Consider the following 27248-nt stretch of genomic DNA (forward strand, 5'->3'; position numbering starts at 1 on the left):
AAGGAAGGAGATCCTACCAACTCCCTAGGTAACGCATTCCAGTGCTTCACCAGCCTCCTAGTGAAAAAGTTTTTCCTAATATCCAACCTAGACCTCCCCCACTGCAACTTGAGACCATTACTCCTTGTTCTGTCATCTGGTACACATGAGAACAGTCTAGATCCATCCTCTTTGGAACCCCCTTTCAGGTAGTTGAAAGCAGCTATCAAATCCCCCCTTCATTCTTTCTTCCACAGACTAAACAAGCCCAGTTTCCTCAGCCTCTCCTCATAAGTCATGTGTTCCAGCCCCCTAATCATTTTTGTTGCCCTCCGCTGGACTCTTTTTCCAATTTTTCCACATCCTTCTTGTAGTGTGCGGCCCAAAACTGGACACAGTACTCCAGATGAGGCCTCACCAATGCCGAATAGAGGGAAATGATCATGTCCCTCGATCTGCTCGCTATGCCCCTACTTATACATCCCAAAATGCCATTGGCCTTCTTGGCAACAAGGGCACACAGTTAACTCATATCCAGCTTCTCATCCACTGTAACCCCTGGGTCCTTTTCTGCAGAACTGCTGCCGAGCCATTCGGTCCCTAGTCTGTAGCGGTGCATGGGATTCTTCCATCCTAAGTGCAGGACTCTGCACTTGTCCTTGTTGAACCTCATCAGATTTCTTTTGGCCCAATCCTCCAATTTGTCTAGGTCCCTGTGTATCCTATCCCTACCCTCCAGCGTATCTACCACTCCTCCCAGTTTAGTGTCATCTGCAAACTTGCTGAGGGTGCAATCCACACCATCCTCCAGATCATTTATGAAGATATTGAACGAAACCGGCCCCAGGACCAACCCCTGTGGCACTCCACTTGATACCTGCTGCCAACTAAACATGGAGCCATTGATCACTACAAGTTGAGCCCGACAATCTGGCCATTTTTCTATCCACCTTACAGTCCATTCATCCAGCCCATACTTCTTTAACTTGCTGGCAAGAATACTTTGGGAGACCGTGTCAAAATCTTTGATAAAGTCAAGGAATCCACCACTTTCCCCTCATCCACAGAGCCAGTTATCTCATCATAGAAGTCAATTAGGTTAGCCAGGCATGACTTGCCCTTGGTGAATCCATGCTGACAGTTTCTGATCACTTTCCTCTCCTCTTGGATTCTTGGATCATGGTTTCTAAAGCCAAGCATAAGATGGCGTTTTTCTTGAAACCACTTGAGTTATAAAATAGGCCCTTGAAACAATTAATTCATTAGTGTTTTTTCCCCCAAGCCTACACTTTATACTATAAGCCACTATCTTTGGTAATTTTTCTGAAGTTTTGCACGGTTATTTTGTTCAAAAATTTCTTTTAAAATATTGTATATTTAAGAGCTTAGAAAGCTGCTGTGTGATTTTTAAACAAAGTATCCTTAGTAGTAATAATGTCTTTCTTGTGTCTGAGAAGAAGCACCAGTTTAACTAAAATAGTTTATTACAATTGATTTAGTGAAGTGTTGCAAATTGCTATGTGGGTTTAAACTTAAGTCAATTTCAACCAGTTTCCCAGTTAAGCTAAATCAATATAAGTAGATACAAAAACCAAAGGAAATGTCCATGCAGGGGGTTGCACAGTTTAACTAAACTGATTTAAATAAAGTATGTTAGTTAAACTGTGCAATTTTTGTGTTTCATCAATGCCTTGGTCTGCTGAAGTTGCAGGCTTCCACTACATTTTGATAAGTACACCAGTAGTCAGCATATTTCTGTTTCTTCTAGATGGTTTCCTAAGGAATTTAATCTGGAGCTATTGCTGAACTGGAAAGTTGTGCAGAAAAGTGGTGTGACATTTAATGTGTACCTTTCTGCCAAAGCACTTCAGTAGTTCTTAAAATTATATAACTAGTCCCTAACTCTTTAGGGGGTGGGGGGAAAGGTGTGAAAGAGCATATTCCTAGACAGATTGTCCTCAGATACACACATTCAATTCCAAGAGACTTCAGGTATTTGAAGCCAAATTTTGGCTCAGGGATTAACTTAATCTAAATCATTACAGTTTGAAGCTACAGTAATTATGAGATAAAAGTTCTAATGCTACTAAATTGCTAAGAGCATCCAGTTCTTTTTTTAATGAAAAGATATGCAGTAGGGTACTTCAGATGGATCTTTTGCCTCTACAAATATCTTTTTGCATTTTCAAAATGCAGCTGCTCTAAGTAACATGTAGATGATGTAATGGAAATAATTCACAGCTATCATTTAAAATACTAAAAGTATAATTGTGGGATTCTGAGTTCACCTGCCTTTTTTAAAAGTTTCTGTATTCATTTTTGGTGGATGGGGTATTCACTGAACACTTCATTTCTAACGCACTGCAGAGATCCAATCATGTTAACAGCACATGATATGGCTCACAAACAAGAACGGCTCTTTCCAAAGCACTGTGGGATTAGCAAATTAAATGTCTTCTCACATTTCCACAGATTGTGTCTGCTTCATTCTTTTATACTGTGCTGTTGAAAACTAGGAGCTAGTTCTCAAATACAGAGAGAGGTTTGGGGCCTGATTATCAGTTTTACTACAGTCCCTTTATGCCACTGTTTGTACAAAGGGAGCAGAAATGTGCCCCTCATAATACCTCCTGTGCAAGGGGACTCCTTGGTTTATAGAACTGGTGTAAGCACCCTGACCTTGCTTCCAGGCCCCAGAATAGTGGGTGTTTTGGGGCGGGCAAGTGTTTTGGGGTGGGCTAGGGGATAGGGCATATTTTCTACTTCCTGGAGCCTACAGGGGCCATAGGAAGCAGAGCATAAGTTAAAGCAACCATATGGCTCCTCCATACACTAGACAAAACAGTGGCTTAAAGCTATCTTTGCCCCTAACCTGGGAATGGGGGAAACTGAGAATTGTATGAAGAATCAAAGTTTCATTATTCAGGTGCAAGATGGAGGCTGACTTAGTTTTTCTGTTTACTTGGCACTAAATTCACAATTTTCTCTTTAAAAATAAGTATTTTCAGTAGAACCCTACACTCATTTGTACCAGATACACTAGGTAGTTAGATCTTCCCAGTGCAGAATGTAGTGTCATATTTCTCATTTTTAATTCTGGTCATGTTAATTATTTCATCCCCATTGTATTTTTAAGGTAAAATTCCATTACATTTTATTCTTTTTCTTTTCATTGAAGTTTAGTATGCACTATATAGACAGTGGGTAGAATAAATGTGTTTTGAGATCACTTGTTTCAGTAAATGAAATCCTATTTAGGTTAAAACTATTTTATTAGTGGTAAATACGTCTCATGCCCATAAAACACTACTTGGCATAAAATGAAGAGAAAGCTACTAAAAGCTATAGATGATGGTGGGAATGCATGCACTACAAACACCCCTTTCAATGGCTTCATTAAAACATTCAGAAAAACAACTGGAATTGCACATGAAGCCAAAAAAAGAAAAAAAAAAGACACCAAAAGGCAGCAAATGAACAAGGGGCCCTTTGCACCTACAGTAACTTGTACTGATATATACAAGATAGGAATCCCAACATATTTATATATGCTGGAACAGCTCTTACAAATGATATAGAATTAATTTACAAAATACCTAAAGTATGGTCCTTCAGTGTTTTTATTCACATCTTCTACCCACTTAGCTACATTATATTCTCTTTTGAACCAGGGGTTTAAATACCTGCAGAAAGCAATGGAAGGAACAGAGAAGGCAGAAGAACAAGAAGAATAGAAAATCTGAGAACACACAGCACAAGCTCAGCAAGGATGTCTTCGTCCCCAAAATGCAAGTGAGTATGGCAAATAAATCAGTATGGATGTTGGGTGAGGAGTAGGCAATGTGTACAACTGCATGAGAAAATTTGAACTACAACAAGGCTCAAGTTCAATTAATCTGGAAATTGTTGAGGACACATTATTCATTTAATTTCCTAAGGGTGAAATTTACCTCTATGCAGAGGGCCAGGAATGATCACAAGGTAAATGTACCTCTTACGTCCTCAAAGTAGTGACATGATGAGATTTTGGCTCCTGTCCTGCAATTTACTCTCTGTGAGAGCAGGCGATCTACCCAGCTGGAATGAATTGCAGGAATGAGGCCTTAAGTGCTGCAGAGACTTTGGGCTGGCCCTCTGTACATGGATGAATTTCAACCTCACCATTTAAAATGCTCTTTTTGCCACCTCTGGTAATTTCTTTACACCTATATTGTGAACAAAAATTGGTTTTAATAATTTTGTGTGATCTGATAAAATTGCAAAGAGGGCTGCATAATTGATCTGATATTTTACCCTGTGAAACCTTGATTAGCAAAAGAACCACTTAAAAAAACCCATGTATGTGTTTAAGTTACACACAAACTATTGTTATTTTATTCCATGGTTAGCAGTAATATTACAACAGGTAAAGACAGTTGTTTTGTAACTAACTTCCCTTGCCCACCAATAGGAAGTTCACTTATTTGTACTGAAACCTTTCCTCTTCTCCCTTTGTAGTGTTAACAATAAAATGGGATGTAGACACTGCACAACTTGTTTGGTGCAATTTACATTCTGCATTTCTGGTATAACAATCACTATGGTGTAACAGTTATTTATATCACTGCATTTATATAATAGGGATCAACAGAATCTGAAACAGTAAATGAAATGTAACAACAAAAATGCAAATATTCTTTTTTCAATTACTATAAATACCTTTGGGTCAGATCCCACAGCTCTTATTCATGTGAGCAGTCCACTGATCTCATGAGTGAACTGTTTCCTCAAGGGATTGATTTTACGAGAACAGGACAGGAAAGTTTTTCTTTTTCTTTTTTTGAAACCACAACGCAGTGTTCTACAATATTCCAAACCATGTCAAAGTCTAAAACCTGTCGCAGGTTGTTGTTTTAAAAAAACCTCCTTAGACCTCCTTTTTTTGTTCTGGAACGTCGTCTCCCTGCCCCGCATAAGCACAGCCACAGCTTTCAAAAAGTATTCGCCCCCAGCCGCAGTTGCCTCCAACTTGTCTGTCTTAATTACAGACGAGTGAAATCAGTAGTGCTTTATGCTTTCCAACCTGGCTTCTTCGTCAAAAGTGGAAGTTTTAAGCTGTGGTGCAGCCACAGATGAAGTGCTAGCAAATCAACAGGCTGGCGCCGGTATCGTTTGGATCTGCTGTTACAGTTTTAGCTGCTGATGTAGCTATGGATTCCCTGGCAAGTCAGCCAGAGCTGCAGTCCTTTTAACCTGCACTTTTTATCTGAAGAGGTCTTTGGTTAACCATGAAACACTCCTGATCTATCTTTTTAAAGTAGAAAATAAAATGTAATGTGGCAACAAAGCATGCAGTTGTTATACAATAATGTTTGTGAGCTTCCGAGGCCCAGTTACATACAGATAACTTCCATTCCTTCCCACCAATCTGCATATAGACAGGTTTATATGATGTCACTGCAGACCACTGAATTATATCAGGAGAAAGCTCTCAGATTGATTTTTGTAGTCATCTGTGCATCAGTCATCATTGAAATCCAAAATTACTTTGAATGATAAATTCTTATTTGGAATAAATCTGTCATTAAATCTAAGCTAAAACTAGACCAATGGCTTGATCTGGCTTGTAGCGCAACATGCAATAATGCAGAAGACCCGGGTTCAAGAGTGATCTCACACCTCAGGCTGGCAAGGAGGAGGGCTGAGCTAGCGCTGCATCAGCAGGAGCACCTCCAAGCGGTCAAAAGTGTTTTGCCACAGTGAGACTACTGAATACTCGGGGGAAGGGACTTTTCATGGGATAAAAATGGCAGCCCAGAATGAAGGAACAGGTGAAACTGACCTGTGATCCCGATTCCCTGTATGGGGGTGGTGAGAACCCCCTTGGCTTATGCCTTGGGTTGGGATTTGGTGGGCGAGAGAAAGCCCAGGCTCAGATACATGGGTTACCCTGCTGCAAAAACACAATATATAATAGAAAAATCTAAGCCAAATCATGTTTATATCAATTATAACAATGAGGAAGATGCACACTTAGATTAACAGAATTAACAAAGAGAACCAGTACTGCTAATTGGCAAAACACATCTTACTAGGACATGTTTTAACACATATCCATTTTATTGTCAGGATATTCGGAAAGTCTGTATTAGCTTTCTTGAATAATACTCATTGATTTTAACAGAAAACTATTACTTTATCAGACCACTCAATCAATTCTGTTGTAGAAACTTTGGAAGAACATGCTGGCCCTGTTAGTCAACATTTTCTCTGTATGGAGTGAACCACCTGACTTCATTAAATAAAAATTCCCAAGGGTTTTTTTGACTCATCTGGAAGCAATTAAAAACTGACAAAAATAGTTGTAAGTGTCTAGGTAGAGCTATGACATTTATCAGGAGCCTTACATCAACCAAGAAACAATCGGTTAGATTTCAAGGCACACACAAAATAATGCCTGGTATGTTTTTCAGGAATTGCATGAGATGCTTGCTATGTGCATCCCATAGTAATACTAATGAGAGCATATGGCTGAAACCCTACCCAATGCTTCAGAAATTCAGAGGAAACTAACAGTTTAATTTGTGGGCCAATTTCCAATCAGTTGCACAACTGTGCACACAAAACAGTGCACCTAATTAGTGCATGCAGTCACTGCAAATATATGCATAAATCGGGTATGTGTGTGTAAATGCACATCTGGTAGCTTCCTGTGCAAATGCTTGAATTCTGCACACATTCAGAGTATGGCACAAATCAGACTCATAATGGGTTAATTTACAGTGGATCTTGTTTACTTATTTGAGACAATAGTTTGGCACCTTATTATTTTCTTTTCACTGTGTGCACTATTCAGCTCCCAGATGTCACATAGGAAATATTCCAATCGCTATTATCCATTGTCTCAGGATATATTTTATTAAGGTTCTTCCACATTTATCTGAGAAGTTAATGAGGTGAATTTGTCTTGAAAATATTGCATGAACCCTAAGGCACCCTAAAAGCAGCTGGCATCATATTTTTGTTAAAACAAACAACAAATGTTTTGGTCACAGTAACAGATCATTCCTTGTCAGTTCTGTTCAAAATGTGATTTCATATTTCTAATTATACCCTATGTGTGACCCCCCCCCCATACAATTCTCTCCTCTCTTCACTGCAGAAGTGTTGCTTGGGAGGATCCAGTTTTGTAGCCTGTGAAACCTGCTCTCCTCATGGCTGATCTTCTTGCAGACCAGACTCTTGATAAGGAGTCTTTGCAATCACCAACCTCTCTCACCCATCCCCAAAGCAGACACCTTCAGGGGAAAGGGTGTCTTCCCAGCCCACGTAGTCTAGCAAGTATATTTCAGGAACACAGATGCTCTGTGCCACCCCCTTATAGGTTGCTGCTCTGCCCTCTGTAACAGAAGTCTGAGACTTACTTTTCAGCACCAGGTGCTGCCTCTGACTGTTACCATTTCTGCTTACACTATACTCAGCAGCAGGGAGGAAACGAGAGAATTAGATATGGCAGAAATTATAGGTCACATTAAAAAGACAAAATGATACAGACCAAGACAGGTTTTTAAGTTACTGTGATCCTCGCTATTGATTCATTCTCATTTATTTATTTATCCCGAAGTTCTCAGGTATTTTAAATACACAAGCTAAGCATCACAGAACAGGGGAGAAGATGCTTTCTGCTCTTTAACCTTCACTAGAAATACAATTCTCTTCCCAGGTGATGGGTTAATGTTAGAGTAAAAAAGTTTATCTGTTCTCTATAGGCCAAATTCAGCCCTGGTTAAGCAGACACAGCACCATTGACTGTAACAGAGTTATGCCAGGCGTGAATTTGGTGCTATGTTTTTAAGCCTTGTCTTCAGAAATAAAAGTCAAAAAATGAAAGAGAGCACAAAACAAGTTTCGAAAGAAGAACTTGCAATCTCATCTGCACTCTGAGCAGGTTAGTCAACCAGGCTAATTTGCTCTTATCAAATTATCTCATGCAAAGGAAGAAAACCAAACAATCAACATTCCAATAAGAGTTTATCAGCATTAAGACCAAGGGGACAGGGATGCTGCAGTCACTTGAAAGTTAAACTCCTCCAAGGGATTTAAGAATAATGTTACTGGTTTTGTACTGCCATTTTTAACCATGCAATGTTGTAGCTATTAAATGTCTCAAACTATTAATGTTTGTAATCTGTAGCAAAGACTCATCTATGTGAACCTTTGGAAACTATGTATGCAACAAATGTATATTGAACTTGGAATACTCAAGTTTTGGAACAAACTCAAAATCCTTTAGCTGAAAAAGGCCAGGCCCACAGAAAATCTAGTAGTATCATCGGCAATACCAGGCAGTACTCAATACCTGGAGGGCCGATGAGAAGCACAGTCAGGAAAGTTACTGAAATACTTTCCTCATGGATTGTATTTTCTAAATGGACAACCTACCTAATTCTCAATTACTGAGGGACAATCTCCACTCATTGATATATTTTGCTTTCCACAACCAAATCTCTGTATAACTTTTCAAGAGTGATGTACCCGAGTATTCGGATTCTAATATCTAAACTGTATTGTTAAATCTATTCACCTACATTTGGGTTATTGCTGATTATGTACTCTGTGTATCATATGACTTTTAAAAACAAACTTTGTATTTGTGGATAATCTAAGCACTATACCCAGATGTACAGATACTCTTTTCTCAACCTATGTATTATATAATTTTTTTAACATTAGCTTTGATAACATTTTTTAATCTATTAGCTTCCAGCAGGACTGGTATCAAACTCTTCTGCCAGTATGGGAGATACATTAGTACTGATGACACGGGGAGAGGGAATAATCATTTCTGTCAGGGCAGAGAATTATAAATTCTTAAATGGCACAGTAATGACAAAGGAAGCCTAATGGAAAATGTTTGACAAGCCTAGAGGTTACGGTTCCACCTATTCACCATCCTTTCAGATAAGGGGTCTAACTAAGTAGACACAGATAATATAGAGTATTTCTCACAAGAAGAATAGCAAATATGGGCCTATTCAATAAATTAAAAAAAAACAAAGAAGGCAAGAAAGCAAATCTAATAATTCTGTAACTGACTATGTGAAGCTTGTACATGTATGACAGTTTTACAAATGAGCTCAATTCTTATTTGTTTAAATTAATACATACATGCCCATTTCTTTATTTTTCCCTTACTGGATCAGATCGAAAGCCTATTGAAGTCAATGAAAAGACTTACACTGACCTCAGTGGGCATTGTATCAAAGATTGTGCATGGACAGTCTCATTATGTTCTGATCCCAGTGGTTTGAGAAGATATTCCGGGTCAAACATGATGGCTTAGAGCACTAAACTGTAAATGTGTCCTCAAAGCACAGTTAGGTTCTTTTCCTAAAACCTCTGGGTGGGGACTCAGAGATAGGAAAGTGTGTCCCCAGGAGGACCAGTGTCCTCTGAAGTGGTTCCATCTGGGGTGAGGGCAAAGGAAGGAAAATACGTTATCTGAAATTCACTACTTGAACAGGACACACTCAACAATGGCAGTTTACAGTAGACAAAAGCCTGTCACCCCCGGTGGGGTTTACTATAGGTCTGACTGCGAAGAAGAAAAGTAATAATTAATTGTTTTTTAAAAAGTAAAAAGAGATAAAAAACACCTTTGTTAAACCATTTACCAGTCAGTACTTTGAGTGAGCCACAGGGGACATCTGTAGTTTCTACTTTAAAATGCTCAATGTAAATGAAAGTAGCATTAGTTTGTAAGCTGTTCTTTTCTGCTTTGCTGTTAAAGGGTCGACTTACTCAGTTGAATTAGACCGTGGCCTATATTTTTTGCCTCTGATTTTCTTTCTGTTTCCTCCTATATTACCTGAAAGAGATCAGAGAATAAAGGCAGACCAAATAATATCTTGATATGTACATGTACAGCATTCTAAAAATGTTTATAATTCATGTTCGTTACCTCCCTGCCAAACTAGTGGTATTGCCAGCTTCAGCCATTCAAAAATCAAGAGTCAGGCCTCCCCAAAAAGCCATGAGCTTTTATTTGCCATCCGGTTTCTGAGCCTTTAGGGTGCATTTGGGTCACATTTTCAAACTTTTCTCTGCAACCATGAGAGGTAGAAACTTACATTTTAAAATATAAAAGCTGAAATTCTCACCCAGTTAGAACCTGCCAGAGCTGGGGCTCTAAGGTAAACACTAAATATTGTGAAACTCACAATACAATCATAAGGGTTGGAATCACTAAGCACCTCATGGTTGATTTCTCCACATTTTTCATGTCCTCTCACGTTGGTGTTAGAACAATGGGTGAAACCAAGGTGATGTAAGTTCTATGTAATTAAACATCCCACTAACAGCTTTGTGTGCTAGTGATCTCTTCCTAAAATATTTAATATATTTAGAAAAAATATCCAATACACGAGCTAAAAGGGACCCTGTCAACTTGAATCTTCTGAAGTTGACTCAAAACAATACAGTTTGCTAACAGAAACACATTACTCATAGTGCCAATTTTTAAAAAAATTCCTTTAAGAAAAAATTGTTCGGGGCTTTTCTACTCCTCTTGCCTGTTGGAAGGGTCTTTTAAGTGAGCCTACGACCCCATAGTTTCATTTTCGGCTCTACTGCTGGTAAACACCAACTATTGCAGGGCTTGTAAAAAGGCATGCACCATCAACAACACAGCACAATTGGCTATGCACAAAATGCTGCTGCAACAAATACACTGAAAACAAAATGAGTAAAATGCCCCAGTCTCTTTCAATTGTATTAATCTTAGTAGATACAGGTAGCAATAACAGGTAAAACATTGTGAGAGAATTGTGCATTTCAAGTTACCGGTGTCCTTTTAATGCCCAACCCTGTGAGGGACTGAGCACCAAATGCAGTGGGCTAACATCAGTGGGAGTCGAGGATGCTCTGTACCTCACTAAAGGTAGTCAGCTCTGCACAGGATTGGGCCCCTTAAAAATTAAAACAGGATCATTGAGAGACGGATTCTCCACCACTTTGCATGAACTCAGCAGCAGTGGAGAGGAGAGGCCACAGGGAAACAATTCCTGCTCCCTGATCCTGCACCAATGACCCAATGAGAAAGCAACTTTAACTCATGAGGTCTCTCCCTTCCCCACCTTCCCCTTACACTAGGGTAAGGAGGTGGCTGGTACTGGAGCCAGCTCTGTGCCACCAGAGAACCCCCCTGTACTGACTATTTCTGGCCAACCGAATTCCTCTTTGCATCTTTTGACTGGTACATAGAGGACCAGAGAATCTGGCATGCATGTGCACATGCAGACCTGCATATAAAAATTGGGCATTCTGAATATATGAATTGTCAGACTGGACTTCCTCCTAGAAACTATTACGAATGGAAGGCTGCATGGAACGATAAAGATAATTTCCATATATTTGGTCTTGAATTTAACCTATAACCTCAATATCATCAGGCATTAACAACCTTGACCTCCACTGTGAAAAAATATACACATCTAAATGTACTGGTACACATTTTTAGCATAGTTGCTAAAACTGTATTAAATTTACAAAGACAAACCACGGATCCAGTATTGTTGCCCATACACTGGTAAAACTCCCAGTGTAGCTGGTGGGAATTTTGCCGGAGGGGCTGCAGGATGAGGCCTTACATTGGCAGAAGCCTTTAATTTCTAAAATTTAACTGATTTACATTTAACATAGTTGTTCTCAGATGAGTGGCATCATCTGGGCAAGAATGTTATTTTACAGTCTTCCATGCATATGGGGAAGTGTGTACTTGTGCTCTCCCCAAGAGAAGACTAAGAAGTAGACTGTGCCTTCCAGTTTCCTCCTGCTCTGGGTGGTGTATGTAGAGGAGAAAGGTAGCTTGTGCCAGCCCTAAACTTGATGCAGTCTATGTTTCCAAGCACAGCTGCACTGGCTGGAACGTTTGGCCGTGAAACTTCGCCCACGCGCAGGGAGAGAAATTGTGGTATGGATAGCCAACACAGGAGCAGTTGGGACAAGCCACAATCTGGATTTTAGTAATAATCTAATTCAATAGAATTTAGCCTTGGTGATCAGTGACTGGAATGATCATTTGTCTAAAAAACTTAAGGCCAGGTTTTCAAAGGTAGTTAGCACTTAAAGATGCAGATTGGTGCCTAGTAGGATTTTCAAAAGCACCTAATCACTGAAGTCAATGGGGGTTAGGTACCTAACCTGCTTAGGCACTTTTGAAAATCCCCCAGGTGACTGCCTGCATCTTTAGATGCCTAAATACCTTTAACATCTGGCCCTCAGAGCCTTATTTCCAAAATTTAGCATTTCCTGTTTTGATATGTTTGACCCTGTTTGCAATGATCAGCTGATTTCAAGCAACAGGGATAAACCTCCAAGGAATTTAGTTCCTTGTTAAACTCTTAAATATACATCTCTTAATCTCTGCCTTTGAAAAGCTGCAGTGGGGCCATTCTGATGCTCTTGTGGGCAATTCAATTAGAGGGTTAAAATTCTTAATTTTTCATATAAAAAGAAAATTGGGAGATGTTTTTCTTCTCTGATATTTATTTTTTTTCATCCAATGTATCACCCCCAGGTATTCTCAAAGATATACCTTTCCAAGGCAAAGTGGCTACAGCCAATGGAGTGGCATGCTTTACAACATATCAAGCCATAGAATCTCGCCCATTCTCCTCAAGTGGCACAAAGGAAGCAGAACTATCTGTATCTTCCCAACTGACTCAGGCCCAGTGCATCTGCATCCTAGGCCTTCCCCACCCCCAGACTCTGAGTGGGCATGAGTAAAGATGGGTAGGGGATGTGGTTGAAGCATGTTGTGCTCAGATAATAACTTGCTTGTGGGCAGGTCCTAGGGATCATTACCAGCTACTAAAGTTTAGAGTATCCCTGAAGCTGCTCTAAACTCTGCAGGAGCTGTGGCCAGCATAAAACCAGCAAGAGACTTGGAGAGCTGTAAATGGCTCACTTGTGGTTCCCCACTGTAGGCACAGCAGAGAATTTGGGCCATTATATCTGTATTAGGGTTCCTCTTAATTGAATATATGCTGCATATATGTTTCAGGTTTGCACTCAAAGGACTGTTTGAAAGTAACAGTTGAATAGTACTGTCTAAAATTGTATTTAAAATTGCAGTTTGGCCCATTGCCACAGACCTGGAATAATTCACCTCTTGGAGTCGAAGGGTCCAGAGCTCCTGCTGTTAGTGATACAGCAAAATGTACTAGTATGTTGTGCTGTTAAATCCAACTCCCAGGTTAAGAACAAAATGTACACAATTTTAGGGAGTCATGTTCCTGTCCATAGAACAATTAAATTGTCAGCATATTGGTAGTGACACCCAGGTGGGTTCTTTCTGTAATCAGCATAAAAGTTCTCCCTTACCTTGCCATGAGTTACTTCTAGGTCTCCCATTTTCACAGATGTCTGAAATATGCTTTGTGTCTGGGATCCTTTCACTCCATGAATGAGATAATCCATTTGACCTGGAATAGGAAGGCTCATCGGTGACTGTTGTTAGGTTACCTTCTCATAATTATATATTGGTTTGATGAGTTAGAAACATTCACAGTTCCAGGGTTGGGTCACAAAACAAAGCCCGAAGGTCTGTCTGCACCAACAGAGTGCACTGGTTTATGGTAAAGCGCTGCAGCTAAGTTTTGCTAGTACTGGCCATTCCTGCAGTGGTTCAGTGTGTCCACATTCACTAGCCTGGGTTCTGTAAATTGGTTCAGGGTGACCACTCATAGCACTTCATCCAACTGTTGCTATCCCAGTGCACTGCAAGCTTCCTAAGGCATCTTTCTAGCTATCTGTTCCTAGCTGTAGCATGCCCTTCCCCCCCTCCCCAATCATTGATTCCATCCTGACTGAGGAATGCATGCTAAGGCCTCACACAACTGGAGGGAAACATGATGATGGAAGGTGGTTGGGAGGATTCCCCATTACATTTCTTCTCCTACCTCTAGCCCTGGAAGCCCAGGATGATCATGATGAGCACCAACGGACCTAGGTGGGGGTGCTCTAGGAGCTAAAGAGCTCATTCTCAGCTGAATAAACGGGCATGGGTTAGGGCTGTCGATTAATCGCAGTTAACTCGTGCAATTAACTAAAAAAAAATTAATCTCAATTATAAAGTTAAATCACAGTTTTAATTGCACTGTTAAACAATAGAATACCAATTGAAATTTATTAAATATTTTGGATGTTTTTCTACTTTTTCAAATATATTGATTTCAATAACAGCAGAGAATACAAAGTGTATATTATTTTTTATTACAAATGTTTGCACTGTAAAAATGATAAACAAAAAATAGTATTTTTCAATTCACCTCATACAAGTGCTGTAGTGTAATTTCTTTGTCCTAAAAGTGCAACCTACAAATGTAGATTTTTTTTTTGTTACATAACTGTTTTGTTTTTGAGTGCAATGTAAAACTTCAGAGCCTACAAGTCCACTCAGTCCTAATTCTTGTTCAGCCAATCGCTCAAACAAACAAGTCTGTTTACATTTACAGGAGATAATGCTGCCCTCTTATTTACAATGTCACCGGAAAGTGAGAACTGGCATTTGCATCGCACTTTTGTAGCCGGCATTGCAAGGTATTTACATGCCACATATACTAAACATTCATATGCTCTCATTTTCAGGTGATATTGTAAACAAGAAGCAAGCAGCATTATCTCCTGCAAATGTAAACAAGTTTGTTTGTCTGGGCGATTGGCTGAACAAGTAGGACTGAGTGGACTTGCAGGCACTAAAATTTTACATCGTTTCATTTTTGAATGCAGGGTTTTTTGTACATAAATCTACATTTGTAAGTTCAACTTTCATGATAAAGAGTTTGCAATACAGTACTTATATTAGGTGAATTGAAAAATATGATTTATTTTGTGCAAATATTTGTAATAAAAAACAAATATAAAGCAAGCACTGTACACTTTGTATTCTGAGTTATAAATGAATTCAATATATTTGAAAATGTAGAAAACATCTAAAATATTTAAATAAATGGTATTGTATTATTATTTAACAGTGTGATTAATCGCATGATTAATTGTGATTATTTTTTTAATCACTTGACAGCCCTAATACGGATATCTTATTCTTTTTGTGAGCTGGAGATTGCAGTGTGGTCTATATACTCAGAACCTATATGATGAACTAATGTATTTCTTTCTTCTCATGTTTTCCTCTACGATCCAGATATGTGTTTGCTGAGGGCCAGTATCTACAGGGAGAAGATCCTTATAGAAGACTCCTTGCAACACAGCTAGTTCTGCTTCCCACTTCCTTTGCCACATGTGGCGGTGGCAACCCAGGATGATTGTTAGGTCTACAAGAGGGGATGGAAGTAGACAAGTGGTACCTGGAGACTCATGGCAAGGTAAAACAGAGATTGTTTGTTTATTTACTTGGGAGAAGCTCAAGTGTATTTGTATATTTTAACTGTATATCTGAATATACTAATGTTCTTCCACCTCTTTTCTCCTTTGGAGGACAAGAATCTGATGGAGACTGCTTAGGTAGTTCCCAGGAGCTCGGGTCACTCACAGGTCACCCTAAGCTATTTATTTATTTATCACACAGATATTTATGGATTCAAGCATATTTCCAGGATTAAATATCTTAAAACTGATACATTCTTGGATAATTTTTCTCCTACTAGTTTCTTTTACAGGTGCGACGGGTGGCCCCCACTTTTTACTGTGCTTTGAGTTCACTGTTTTATACTGGAGTGTTATTATAAAGTTAGCTGTTAATATTTTAATGACATGCTGAATTCTCTTCAACTAACCGTTCATAGTGTTTTCCAGCATCAATGAGACCAAATGAGTAAAGCCTCGGCTGCTCTTTGGTCTGCCCAGAGATGTGGGTATTTGTGGACAGAGTGTCCTGAAGGCAATTTGCCTGATAGGTGGGTATAACATCATGGGGACTGAACTGAAAGGATCAGTTAATACTGGGATTGTTTCAATGCCTTGTTTTCTGTCCACATTAGTAGTATGAAAGAGGCATTACCCAAACTTGCTCAACAGTGGTGCAACAGTACCTGAACTGTTGAAGTAACAACATTCAATTTCTCTGGCATAAACAGACCTTAGCATTGTACAGTAAATAATAAACAAGTGAAAGCAACATGAAAGAAATGGAAGTATGAGACGAAACAAAGGCATATAATGAAGAGAAGAGTTACATAATGTTCAGTTAAAAAAGTTAAACCATTTTTTCTTAACTGGAATGCAAACCTGCTCCACTGCTGAATACAAGACCTATGGAATCTTGCTTTCCCAGGATTTGGTTAGAACCGAGAAACGATTTTGCAACTGAAGACGTTGCATCATTTTAAGATTAACTTTCACTCCCTGGAAGTAAATTATTTATCCCCCCACAAAAATAAAAGCTTTAGCCAAAAAGGGGAGTGTGGTTAGTTAATTACATCTCAAGTACTGTTCCCTTGAAGGATACATTTGTCTTAGTCATGGATTTAAATGGGATACTTTCAAGGAAATGGAATGTGAGGCCTATATAGTATATACAGTTTCACATACTTGCTATGTTCAGCAACTTTAAATGGGCTTTAAAAATTTAAAAAACTTTAAAAATTGAGTGAATTTTATCAATTGCTCATTTATAAATTATCCAAAGGGAGAAGAAATAGGAAGTTTAAAAAAATATTCAGTTCTCCTATGAGAAGGACTGTATTCCTATTACACACTGCTCCTTGTAAATCATTTTGAAGTGCCAGTTAAACAGGAGTTTCATAATTAAAGTATCTGATTGCAAAATGATGGCAGAGCATGGTGAGTTTATCAACCACTAATGTACTATGAACATTTTGCAATGAATTTGTCATTTTAAAATGACGTTGATGTCTTTTCTAAGCTATTGGTGCCACAACATACTAGCAAACTCTAAACAAATTAATAATGTATCTTTTTGGATTAGTACTTAACAATGGTACAATCTACTGCTCTAAGGGACTAAGAATAGTCAGCACAAGGTACCCGTGTTTGCAAGATCAAGTCCTAGATTAACACTTGATTGACAGGTTTCAGAGTAACAGCCGTGTTAGTCTGTATTCGCAAAAAGAAAAGGAGGACTTGTGGCACCTTAGAGACTAACCAATTTATTTGAGCATGAGCTTTCGTGAGATGCATCTGATGAAGTGAGCTGTAGCTCACAAGGGCTCATGCTCAAATAAATTGGTTAGTCTCTAAGGTGCCACAAGTCCTCCTTTTCTTTTTACTTGATTGAAAGTTTAGTATATTAGTCTAGAAATAACATTTATATAAACTGTGAGCACCACACTCATTTCTGCAAGTCAGCAAGAATAAAAATATGTTTCACTACGTCTAGGTCTACTACAACTACAAGGAGTTACCAATGACATTTACAAATAAGGATACAAAAATAACATTCATATTAACTAGTTTATTTTTATAACTCTTATTGAAACATGACAGTATCTCTTTTCTTTGATTACGTGAACATGATATAAAATTCACAGGATTTTTTATTTATTGTTTTGTTTTTGAACCTGCCAAGAACACTATAGTCTTCTTGGAAAGCAATTTCCAAGCAGAGAGAGATGCTGAAAATTAGATTATACAAACCTTGGACAGCAATGTAAATTATACTTATTCTCCTTTGATTTTTAATAATCAACAGTTTGGGGCACTTTATGTAGGGGTGACAAAAAATCAGTAATCAAAGAATAAAAGATGCCATTTTTAACATTCCACAAAGAAAGAAGAAGGACTCAAACCTGCTGCAAAACAATGAAATGTTCTGACTAATGGAATAATGTGTGATGGAACAGGTAGAAATCTGAAAATGCGACAGAAAAGCAGACCTCTTCTTAGAACTAGATGCTGAATTTGTGCTGACTCCAGGAGGCATGTCGCTATAAAAAGAGTCGGCCTCTCCAGGCTTTTTTACATAATCTCCCTGTGGTATTTGTCTAAAGCATAATAAACATTTTAAAGTTAGAAAACAAGACATGCACACATAAATATTAGTTTAGGAGAAAGAGGAAGAGATAACACTCTACAGGAGGAAACTGTTATACCACACACAATAAGAATATTAATAAACACCTCAGACTTGAAAGAGAAGTCCTTCATATTTTTGAGAATTCAGAAATGCAAGGTCAGAGGTTTAACTCAGAGAAACCTGCCTTTTAACTGAAAAAATCTGGCTGAGATTTTCAAAAGTCACGAGTTAGTTTTGGATGCCTCAGGTTTTGGATAATCAATTTCGGATGTCTTCAAGAGGCCTAGGTACAGGTGCTGCAGCCTGCAAAGGATAGTCAGCAACTGGGCATATGGCTATTCAGGGCAGAGAGTAAAAGGAAGTAGAAGCTGGGTCAAAAGGGCGCTAAGGGAAAGGGTTGTGTGTTCTCCCTTCCTGGCTGGTTAACCCAGGGAAAGCTTCTGGGGAATTAATGCTCAGTGTTTTTCAGTTGCTTTGGTTTTTGTGTTTGAACCAAATGAATGAACAAACCCCAAAGAAAGAGTCTTAAAAGGGCTTGGAGCTTTATTTCCATTCCCTAGCTGGTGAAACTGCCAATCAGTCTGCATACCCATTCTCTGAAAATCAGACCACTTTAAGGTGTCTCCAATAAGGACACCCAAAATCACTGTTTAAAAATCTTGACCTTCATCTCAAACAAGGTTCACTTTAAAGCCCTCTAGCACTCTAGAAGCATAAACTGCAAGTCCAGAATTGTATTTTTAAAGCAAATGTAGTGCTTGTGAAAGGGATTAGGTTGTTTGGTCAGACAGAGAATTAACTATGGCAACTCAATTTTAGTAGGATTTACTCCTGGATCTCCAAGTGGGTTTAAAATGCACATTTTTTTCCCTCTGAAAGACAGATGACAACATGATGCTGACTTCCTTTAATTTGCACTGACTTCCACTTTGCTAAAGGTACTGGTTTGAAGGATTTCATCATCTGCTTGCTTGAATGACAGCTCCTAGTTTCGAGTTATCCCCTGGAGCTGCTGCAGCTTTACAGTTCACTGTGTCGGAAGTTTACACAAGGGGAATTTTGGACTACAGCAGCAGAACTTATTTTTTTCTGAGCTCCTGTGTGCAGGCTGAGGTTTTTTTTAGTACAGTGTTACTTGGCTGCAGTATAGTAAAGTCACTATCTTGAAATATTCATCTGAGCACCTCACTTCAAATGTAAATCATTACTAGGGTGTTCCCTTTAGGCTTAAATTTTAACTTTTAATTCTTTTCCATTTTGTCAACAATCAGTCTCTGAGTAAGTATTACTCATGAGATTGCTTGAAGAAGAAAAGTGACAGGAAAGACAAAGAAAAGCTGCTAGCCCAGAAGTATTATAGGGTTTATTATATAATCTTTTCACCCTTTTAGATCATGCCTTCTGTTCTATGTTCCTTCTGTCATTCATCCAAGATTTGTTTCTGTTCTGATTAAACAACCTTTTCAATTATCAGAGGGGCAGCTGTGTTAGTCTGGATCTGGAAAAGCGGCAAAGAGTCTTGTTGCACCTTATAGACTAACAGATGTATTGGAGCATAAGCTTGCGTGGGTGAATACCCACTTCGTCGGATGCATGTATCGTATTCACTCACGAAAGCTTATGCTCCAATTCGTCTGTTAGTCTATAAGGTGCCACAGGACTCTGAACCTTTTCAATGTTTGCAATTAGAAGCAAATTATTTGCAAAGAGATTAAAATGTTCCATGTTTCTGAAGCACACCCATTTATCAAAATATATAATCACATCCCACTCATCCCTTTAACCATGATTTGAGGAAAAAGTTCCAATTTATGAACAACCGATCCCACTTTTCCTCTGATAGTGAATTTATAACCATCGGTTATCACTGTCCTCTGCAGATAATTCTCGCAGGTCAAAAATGTCTCCCTAATTCTAATGGATAACTTGTCTGTTCCTTTAATCATTAGCAGAAGATGCCCAGTTCAATATATATATATATATATATATATATATTCACTATATCTGAAAAGTAATGCACATTGGGAACATTATCCCAACCATACATACATTGAGTCTAAATTAGCTGTTACCACTCAAGAGAGATCTTGAAGTCATTGTTGAAAGTTCTCTGAAAACATCCACTCAATGTGCAGCAGCAATTGTAAAAGCTAACAGAATACTAGGAACCATTAGAAAAGGGAAAGATAATAAAATAGAAAATATTGTAATGATGATGTACAAATCACTGATATGCCCTCACCTTGAATACTGCGTTTCAAAAAAGAAATATTAGAATGGAAGAGGTGCAGAGAAGGGCAAATGATTACGGATATGGAACAGCTTCCATATGCAGAGAGATTAAGAAGACTGTGACTGTTCATCTTAGAAAAGAGATGACTAAGGGGGGGATATGATAGAGATCCCTAAACTCATGAATGGTGTGGAGAAAGTAAGTATTATTTACCCCTTCACATAATGGAAGAACGAGGGTTCATCTGATGAAATTAATAGGTGGCAGGTTTAAAACAAAAATAAGGATGTACTTCATGCAATGCACAATCAACCTGTGGAACTTATGCTGGGGATGTTGTGAAGGCCAAAAGTATAACTGGGTTCAAAAAAGAAATAGCTAAGTTCATGAAGAATAGGTCCATTAATGGCTCTTAGCCAAGATGGTCAGGGATGCAATGCTATGCTCCTCATGTTTCTAAACCTTCATGTGCTTGAAGCATCTGGCACTGGCCACTTTCAGAGACAGGATACTGGGCTAGATGGACCACTGGTCTGACCCAGTATGGTCTTTCTTATGTTCTTATGATAAGAGACTCCCACAAACCAGTCTTCCATCATCCCTCTGCTGTACTGATGCAGCTGCGCCGCTGCAGCATGTCTAGTGAAGACGCTCTATGGCAATGGGAGAGAGCGCTCCCATCGGCATAATAAAACTACCTCTGCAAGTGACAGAAGCTATGTCAGCGGCAGAAGCTCTCCCACTGACATAGCACTGTGCACCCTAGCGCATACGTCGGTGTAACTTATGTTGCTCAGAGGAGTGGTTTTTTTCACACCCCTGAGCAACATAAGTTATGCCAACATAGACAGTAGTGTAGACATAGCCTAAACAAATCTGCATTTGGCAGGACCTTGCTGCTACACGCCAAGCATTCTAAGTGAGAGAGAGAGAGAGAGAGTACTACAAAGGTAGAGGGCATGGAGTGCAAGTTCAGCAGGTGGCAGCAGCCGATATAGCAGTATCTTGGACCAAGACAGTGTAATAACTGCATTAAACAGGAGGAGATTGGTTGGTGGGGGAAGGCAGAAGAATAATCAGTGAGCAACTCTCTCTTTGGGTCTGATCTTCCACACTGAAGCCTATTTGAGTTTGGCCTTTGACTTGAATGAGTGCAGGATCAGGCCCTTGCAGTTAGGGATAGGAGGGTAGCAGGGTAGGTGGAAGGAAGCACAGTTTGGGGGACGGAGTGGGTTCTTCCTGGAATCAACAGCTGGACCTTGGTTTATGGGAAGAGTGATTCAATTAGTTTTACATTGCTTGTCTGAATCAATGTGAATCTTTGAACAGATCAGCATTTGGTTTAGACAGTGGAGCAGATTGTGTCACATTTTTCCAAACTGGCTCATACATCCTCACTGCTGATTCTGAACTCATACTAGTTTTACATTGGTGTAACTCCAGTGACTTCAGTAGAGTTGCTCCTGATTTATATCAGTGTGAACTAGTCCTGGAACTGTATTCTCATCTTGGTATATTCTCATACATATTAACCCATTTTTATCTAAATCCAATTTTATGGATCCTCCTTGTTCTGAAGTGCATTATCCTGAGTTCCAGGTTGTATATAAAACATAACTCAAATATAAACTTGCAGGATATATATGAGACTATTTGAGTTGTAACAGCAACATGGACTTTAACATCTATCTCTGTCATTGAAATTATTTTCTTCAAATTTATCTATGAATTTAATTTAACTAAAATGTATTTAATCTAAAGGTATAACTACAGGAATGAATTTGGTTTGGATAATTTAATGTACATCAGGTTCACATTACTGCTCACTCCTCTTGGACCTCAAGAACATTTTAATCTCTAAAAGCATATTTGGTTTTTGCTCTACTTTTATCTTTAATTATTTTTTTCTATATTTTCCTGTTCTTATTGGATGAAATACTGGCCCCACTTAAGTCCATGGGTGTTGTGCCAATGGGGCCAGGATTTTAGCCATTGTGTTTTAAGTGTTTACAGCATTTTCAGATATTTCAGGTAAGTACTCCTTTATAAAATCAGAAGATAATTTAAGGCAGTGGTTTCTGATCTTTTTTCATTTGCAGACCCCTAACATTTTCAAATGGAGGTGCGGACCTCTTTGGAAATTTTAGACATAGTCTTTTGACCCCTAGGACCTGCAGACCACAGGCTGAAAACCACTGATTTAAGGAAACATTGAAATATGACAATTCATTATCCATAGGTGCTCTCCACAAAATTCACATCATCACAAAAATGGAAAAAGACAGAAATAATCATCATTTAAAGCCTTCCTAAGGGATGTATTCACTTTACTTTTATCACATACCTCTGTCTCCGATAGTTTCTTTCCATAGAAAAGAAGAGAAAGAAATAAGAATGAATTACCAATGTGTATATATTAGGGAGAATGTGGCTGTATTCAACAGCATAAACAACAAGTAAATCTAAAAGCAATGTAGGCCAAAGTGAAATTTTGATTCTTGATGATTCCTAAATAAATCACTTTTGGAAAAGAGAACAGATGTATTAGTTCAAAACAAATCTGTAGGTTTATATTCAGATTGGACTGTTAGCGTCTCTAGGATATGCAGTGCAATGTTTTATCAGTATCTGAAACATGCTTATTCAGTCTGGGAACTTTTGGAAACCTTTGTTCTGTTTTTCAATACATATTTCTGTATTACTAGGAAAATTCACTAAATTACTGCCTAATCATACCCCAAAACATGTATTAAGTTTTGAAGCTGTATTTCAAAGAGGGATTCAGATCTTCAGGTACTGCCAAAATCAGTGGGTGGTAATGCAAAAGTGGCTTAAAGCTGTCCTTTTATTAACCTAATCCTCATAGTATTCTATGCACGCCTTTCTCCTTGCACTGTACAAGAGCAGCTCTCAACTCCCCTAATTTACATGGCACAGGCACCCGAAATTATAAAAATAGCTGGAGTATGTTCATTGTAGCCAGGTTCTCATCCAAGAAAGGGCATAACCTCCTGGCATGTTCTTGCATTTAGATATAGGGCATTCCAAATACTTAAGTCAATTATTTAATCATACTGGCATCATAAGAACGTAAGAATGGCCCTACTGGGTCAGACCAAAGGTCCATCTAGCCCAGTAACCGGTCTTCCGACAGTGGCCAGTGCCAGGTGCCCCAGAGGGAATGAACAGAACAGGTAATCATCAAGTGATCCATCCCCTGTCGCTCATTCCCAGCTTCTGGCAAACAGTGGGACTATACAGTATAACTAGGAACAGCACTGGCCCAATATTCTGAATCATTTCGGTATTATCCAAGTAATGGTATTTGAATAGTCGAGCTTGGTTTCCTTTGTCAGTATTCCACATAAAGGGGGTTGTAGCCATTCCATTTAAATCCAAATGCTGCTGACATTTTTCTAAAAGCAGATGCATTAAATCTTAACTTAATATCTGCAAAAATACTAAAATGTTTTGTTTACAGAAGAACTTCAGCACAGAAACAAAACTGAAAAAAAAAGAACATTAATACTGAAAGAAATGGACATGGCCATTTTGGCCCTGATTCAGCAAAACACTTAGGGCCAGATCCTCAGATAATATAAACTGGATATCAGCTGAGAATCTGAAACTTAATCATGTGCTTCAATCCCATCCCCATTCAACAAACCACTTAAGCACAAGCTCACGTTTGGTATAAAGTTAATGGGAATTATGCATGTCCTTAAACTTAAGCTTGTCCTTAAATGGTTTGCTTACACAGGGGTTATCTTTCTAAATTCCCTTGACCATTAATAGAGATAATTCAGTTTCTATTTGATCAGCCACCCTAAATTTGTATAATTTTCAATATTCTTGCTTTATTACTTCATATTGTAAACAGCTATCCACTGAACATATATAAGTATTTTCAAATTTATTAAAAATTGCACATTATACTTACTTGTAACCCCATCCAGTTATTCCTAAAACGAGAGCCAACACTAAAATGGTGCCAGCAATAGCCCCTACTATTATATTTGTACTAACAACACCTGGGGAAAAGTGAAAGACAAAAAACAAAATATACAGAAATTTAAAAATAAAAATATACAAAGCAGTTAAAGCACTGTTCTAGAGATTTGTTTGAGCAATTAGATCTGTGCTGAATAATTTAAAACAGCGCTAGAGTCCTGTAAATAGCATTAATATGTTTAACAAGGGACTTTTAAAATTAGAAGCCATTGAATTTTGACCACGTAAAAGAAAATGAATTGAATTAATTGATTTCCAAATCATGTTATAACTTCTGGAAGTAAATTAATCATAAAAAAAATTCAATTAAAAAAATAATACAAAGCCACTAGAAACACCTGCAATGTCTATGGAACCATATGTATGAGTCTGTGTGAAAGTATAAGAACATTAATTCTGTGATTAAAACACAAATGTTCAGTCAAATTTGATCATTCAATGGGCTGAACATTCTTAGCTTTCTAAATTTAAATAGGGGGTATCTCATATAATGAAATAGGATCTGTAATAAGATAAAATATCTTTATACCTGTATTGCAGGGGCAGGACAAGAGGACAAAAAGACTTAGAAACTCATTTTAAAATGTTCAACTTAAATTAAAAATACAGACATGTTGATACTCTGTATAACATTTATACAACACGTTGAGGCTCTCTTTATTTGGTATAGAAGATTTCTTGTTCTCAGTTCAGAGATTAAGACTTTCTGTTTCTCATTATGATCATCAAGCTCAGTGCTTCCCTTTCCAAAAGGTGATGTCCAAATACAAACCTCCAAGTGCCATATAAAGATATAAAAGTTGCCCCATATGCATATTTCTTCAGTTATTTATAAGTAGTGCTTATAAATATGCTGTAAATATGTACAATGAAATCTACATTAAGTGATCTCTCAATGGACAAATAAAAAGTGAGGTGTGAAGGGAGAGTGTCTTTTGATAGCGGCAAATGATAATTTTACTTTAAAAGCTGAAGGGAATCCTACATGAGATTTAATCATACTTATTATATGATGTCATACATTATTTTCATTATTTATATAATACTTAAAATATAAATACATAATAAAAACAGACTTTTACTATACAAAGGAATATTTGTAGACAAAATATCTATCTGTTACCCTTGACAGAGGGCTTGTTTACATGGGAAAGTTTTACCAGTTATACCAGTATAATTACACTGCTATAGTCAGACTACTATAATTCCCCTTGGGACATTCTCATTCTCAAGTAAGAATGCCTTTTTCAGTGTAGTTTATGTTGCTTCGGAAGGGGTTTAAGCTACACTGAAAAAGTTATTCTTCTTTCAGAATAAGAGTATCCACCTGGGCAGTTATACTGGTGTAGCTATAAAGGTTTAAATTCACATTTCAGTTTTTACCAATATAACTTTCTTATGTAGACAAGCTCAGAGATTAAATAAAAAATGTGTTTACATAAATCACTTATTAAATCTGAAAGTGTACGTTCTGTCACGTGTGCACATATTATGCACAGATATTATATGTTTATATGATGTGCATGTATGCAACAAGAGGCCATGTTTTGAAAATTTGGCCCTGGAGAATAAGACAAAAATATAAGCAGTGCTGCCCCTTTTATCTGATAAGGGGGGGGGAGGGGTGCGGGTAGTGGTAAAATTCTGCTAATCTTAACCAGGAATAATTCTGTTTATTTTAATAGGTTCATTCACATGAGTGAGGCAAGCAAGATGCACCTGGATTCACTTCTAGAACCCACATGGCACTCTTATGAATTCTACAGCAGTCAAGTTGTGCAGATCCAGTTGTAGGATTGAGCCATTTTTAGACCATTTGTTTTGCTTTGTTTTTTTAAAGAGAGAGATCAGGCTATCTAGGACAGTGCTACTCAAAGTGGTGGTCCGCGACAGGTGCTGGTCCGCGAGCCATCAGCTGCCAGTCTGAGCACACATTGGAAAAAACAATTGCCGGTGCCCCACATCAGATAGCTTGAGAAGAAGCACTGGTCTAGGATATTGCTATATGCTAAGTGAAGGAGTAGCTGATCTAGCTTTGCTTGCTGGACCTTCCCCCAAACCAAAGTCTAGCCTCTACAATTTGTCATTTATTAAAGTATTACCACAAATATATGCATTACACACCTTTGCCTGCCATTTCTTTATCAAATATTGAAGCATCTTTGTAAGCGGTGCTGCAGTCATCTCCTACCCAGAATCGATCACAGACACACTTAATTTCATTGCTGCAAACCTGCAGTTCAAAACGTAACCCAGAATAAAAATCACAAAATGAAATTTTTTCTCCATTATTTAGAATATGAGTTAGGTAGAGATGTGTGGAACTGGTAAAAAATTGCCTGCAAAGTTCGGTACAATATTTTTGTTGTTTCATTTTGGGAGACTGTGTCCCTCAGATTTCAGTTTTCTTTTAAAATAGATTAAATTGATAATTTCACATCAAAAACTGAGTTTCAGCACAGTAGGAATAGGAGTTATCAAGGAGTATGTTATGGCTCCCTTGGGGCAGGGCAGGTTTGAGCAGTCTGGGGATCGCTTTAAACTATGACAGGGACCAAGGGACTCTATGCCATCTTGGAATAGCCAGAACTCAGGGCACTCCAGCAACTCCAGTCTCTAGCCCAGCACAGGAACCAAATTCAGTAGCTGTGAACTGGCCAAGAACTCCCCACTCTGGGGGAATTCTCTTCTGATAAGATCCAGCTGTTTTATGGACCTTTTGTGCAATACAAAGGGTCCAGAATATGACAATCGAAACTGGACCTATATATTTTAAAGTTTCCCAGAGCATGGTACTAAGTCCTTTAAATTCATATGAGGAAAGATGAAGCAAGTTGGAAGAAGTGATGAAAATGAAGTAATTTATATAACTTTTGTAATAATAGTATGTACACTGACTGTAATAGATAGCTCAGACTGCCTTGACTCTGATGTATTCACCACCTTTATAATTTACACACAATCTTTAAAAACGTATCTAGAAAATTAACTTGTATTAACTTGTAACAATTCAGGTTACTTTAATAAAAATTATTTACCTTGTAACATAAA

General features: G+C 38.2%; 1 protein-coding gene and 1 long non-coding RNA gene across 10 annotated transcripts in view; one reads left to right on the top strand and one right to left on the bottom strand.

The window, feature by feature from the left end:
- ADAM22 (ADAM metallopeptidase domain 22) overlaps nucleotides 1–27248 on the bottom strand; it is a 196425-nt gene that overhangs the window by 11539 nt on the left and 157638 nt on the right. For 3 of the 9 annotated variants that reach the window (XM_073334068.1, XM_073334061.1, XM_073334060.1), the window contains exons 24-30: nucleotides 26322–26430; nucleotides 24127–24217; nucleotides 22531–22548; nucleotides 17727–17921; nucleotides 13342–13442; nucleotides 9760–9826; nucleotides 3576–3662 (exon numbers count right to left, since the gene is read on the bottom strand). In XM_073334068.1, coding sequence (XP_073190169.1) covers nucleotides 3576–3662; nucleotides 9760–9826; nucleotides 13342–13442; nucleotides 17727–17921; nucleotides 22531–22548; nucleotides 24127–24217; nucleotides 26322–26430 — 668 coding nt within the window. The remainder of the gene's footprint in view (nucleotides 1–3575; nucleotides 3663–9759; nucleotides 9827–13341; nucleotides 13443–17726; nucleotides 17922–22530; nucleotides 22549–24126; nucleotides 24218–26321; nucleotides 26431–27248) is intronic. The other 6 variants (XM_073334063.1, XM_073334067.1, XM_073334065.1 and 3 more) reach the window with 5 other exon arrangements.
- Nucleotides 3654–26521, top strand: LOC140907650 (uncharacterized). The gene is made up of 3 exons (XR_012157563.1): nucleotides 3654–3771; nucleotides 15164–15344; nucleotides 25883–26521. It is a non-coding gene; the product is annotated as an uncharacterized lncRNA (long non-coding RNA).

This window comes from Lepidochelys kempii, chromosome 2 (genome assembly GCF_965140265.1).
Source record: "Lepidochelys kempii isolate rLepKem1 chromosome 2, rLepKem1.hap2, whole genome shotgun sequence".
In the NCBI taxonomy this organism is placed as follows: domain Eukaryota; kingdom Metazoa; phylum Chordata; order Testudines; family Cheloniidae; genus Lepidochelys; species Lepidochelys kempii.